Here is a 1,742-nt window from a genome sequence, read left to right on the forward strand (position 1 = left end):
AGTGCCCCGGCAGGTTCAAGCTCACCCAGAAGGTCCACGGGGGCCTTGGCGGCGGCGGGGCGAAACTGCTGGGCACCACTGGAGCCTGGGGCCGCGGCATCACCCTGGGAAGTGGGGGTGCTGGACTTCAGACTGGGCGTCCCTGCCTTCTCCACCTGCCAGGAACAGAGGGGGGAGATCTGACAGCTGCAATCCCGCCCTGCTGGGGGGTCTCCTCAGGTCCCCCGCAGCGAGCTGGTCCCTGTTCCTCACCCCTGATGGCAGTTCAGCCCAGCCAGTGCTGCAGGGTCTGCAGGATGGGACACGAGAGGGGATCTAATGGAGCAGGAGCCCTCCCTGTCCCCCCAGCACTGCCTTCACCCTGTGGGTTTGGAGGCAGCCGTGTCCAGCAGCTCTGCCAGCTGAGCCCGGGCAGCGGGGACACAAGCACAACCCCCGAGTAAAGCACCCCGGCTGCCCCACGCAGCGCACTTACCGTGGGCGCATCCTTGCTCCGAGATGGGGACGTGCTGCTCGAGGAGGCCATGGAGGTCGGGCTGAGTGGTACGGCCTCTTTCCTCCCCAGTGGGACCTTCTCCACACCGTTCTCCCGGGACGAGTAGGAGTGGACGCTGTGCGGGGAAGAGGGGTCCTGGGGGGGAGAGAAATCAGCAGGCAGCAGAGCAGGCAGGAGCGTGGGGACATCCCAGGCCATGGTGAGCTGGTGGCTCAAGTGAGGGCCAGGCTGGGAGCCTGGATCCAGGGGCTCATTGCTGCCATCAGCAAGGGCCGGTAAGCATGACTCAGGGGTCCCACTGCCACCTCCCTGTGCTGCTCGCCTCTGCCTGTAACAGCCTGTTAGCCCCCCACTCGGGCAGAGGGACAGGCAGTGCACGCTGACCACAGCCCACTCCCAGCCCCAGCACACTGACCTCATCCACCACCAAGTTGTCTTCACTTTTGTCCGCATCGCTGCCCTGAAACACAAAAGATGGTTGGAGCTAAAGGGGCTGAGGCTGCCCTCACTCCAGCCTGGGAAGTGCCAGAGGTGTGGGCAGCTCCACTCATCGCCCCGCAAGAGGGGACAGGGATGCCCCAAGTCCCCCAGTCCCCCTTCCCGAGGCTCACGTAGTCCGTAACAAAGTCCTTCTCCTCCACCTTCCTCTTCTTGCTGCTGCTCAGGTACTCGGAGATGGCTCGTGCCCGCTCCCCATTGGGCAGTGCCAGGGAGCTCTGGGGCAGGGAGACGCAGCGTTAGGGGCTGCAAGCTGCTGTGCCTGACTCCCAGAACAGGCAGCACCAGCACAGGGCTGTGGCCGGCTTCCAGGGCACAGAGGGCCCCAGGGCAGCGCCCTGTGCCACCCCAAAGGAGCGAGGAGGGGGACGCTGCTCGGGGGGATGGCATGGTTTGCCCATGTGACATGGGGAAGGGGTCCCCACGGGGAGAGCACCCACCCGCTCTCACCCGCATGGCTGTGCCGGCAGCAGGGCCTTGGCCGGGGAGCAGGACCCGAGGACCTGTCCCCCACGTGGCCGCCTGCTCCTGGGGTCCCGGCCGGAACCTGCGCAGCTGAAGGGAAATGGTGCGAGAGAAGGAAAAGGCACTTACGGGGCCGGGGTCTCGCTCTGTCATCGTGGCAACGCGGAGCAGCAGGAGAAGGAGGGAAGGAGGGACATGCTGTACCACTGCCAAGAGCCCCCCACTCCTCCCGCAGGTGCCGGGGTGCTCGTGGCAGGGCTGGGCCAGCACTACAGCAGCAGGG

General features: G+C 66.1%; 1 protein-coding gene across 1 annotated transcript in view; it reads right to left on the bottom strand.

Annotated features, from left to right (window-relative positions):
* Nucleotides 1-1,742, bottom strand: part of LOC103923481 (transducin-like enhancer protein 1) — a 16,291-nt gene that overhangs the window by 3,688 nt on the left and 10,861 nt on the right. The window contains exons 8-11 of the mRNA XM_009331843.1: nt 1,108-1,212; nt 912-956; nt 476-631; nt 22-155 (exon numbers count right to left, since the gene is read on the bottom strand). Of these exons, the coding sequence (XP_009330118.1) occupies nt 22-155; nt 476-631; nt 912-956; nt 1,108-1,212 (440 nt within the window). The remainder of the gene's footprint in view (nt 1-21; nt 156-475; nt 632-911; nt 957-1,107; nt 1,213-1,742) is intronic.

Source organism: Pygoscelis adeliae, unplaced genomic scaffold (assembly GCF_000699105.1).
Source record: "Pygoscelis adeliae isolate BGI_AS28 unplaced genomic scaffold, ASM69910v1 Scaffold239, whole genome shotgun sequence".
Taxonomy (NCBI): domain Eukaryota; kingdom Metazoa; phylum Chordata; class Aves; order Sphenisciformes; family Spheniscidae; genus Pygoscelis; species Pygoscelis adeliae.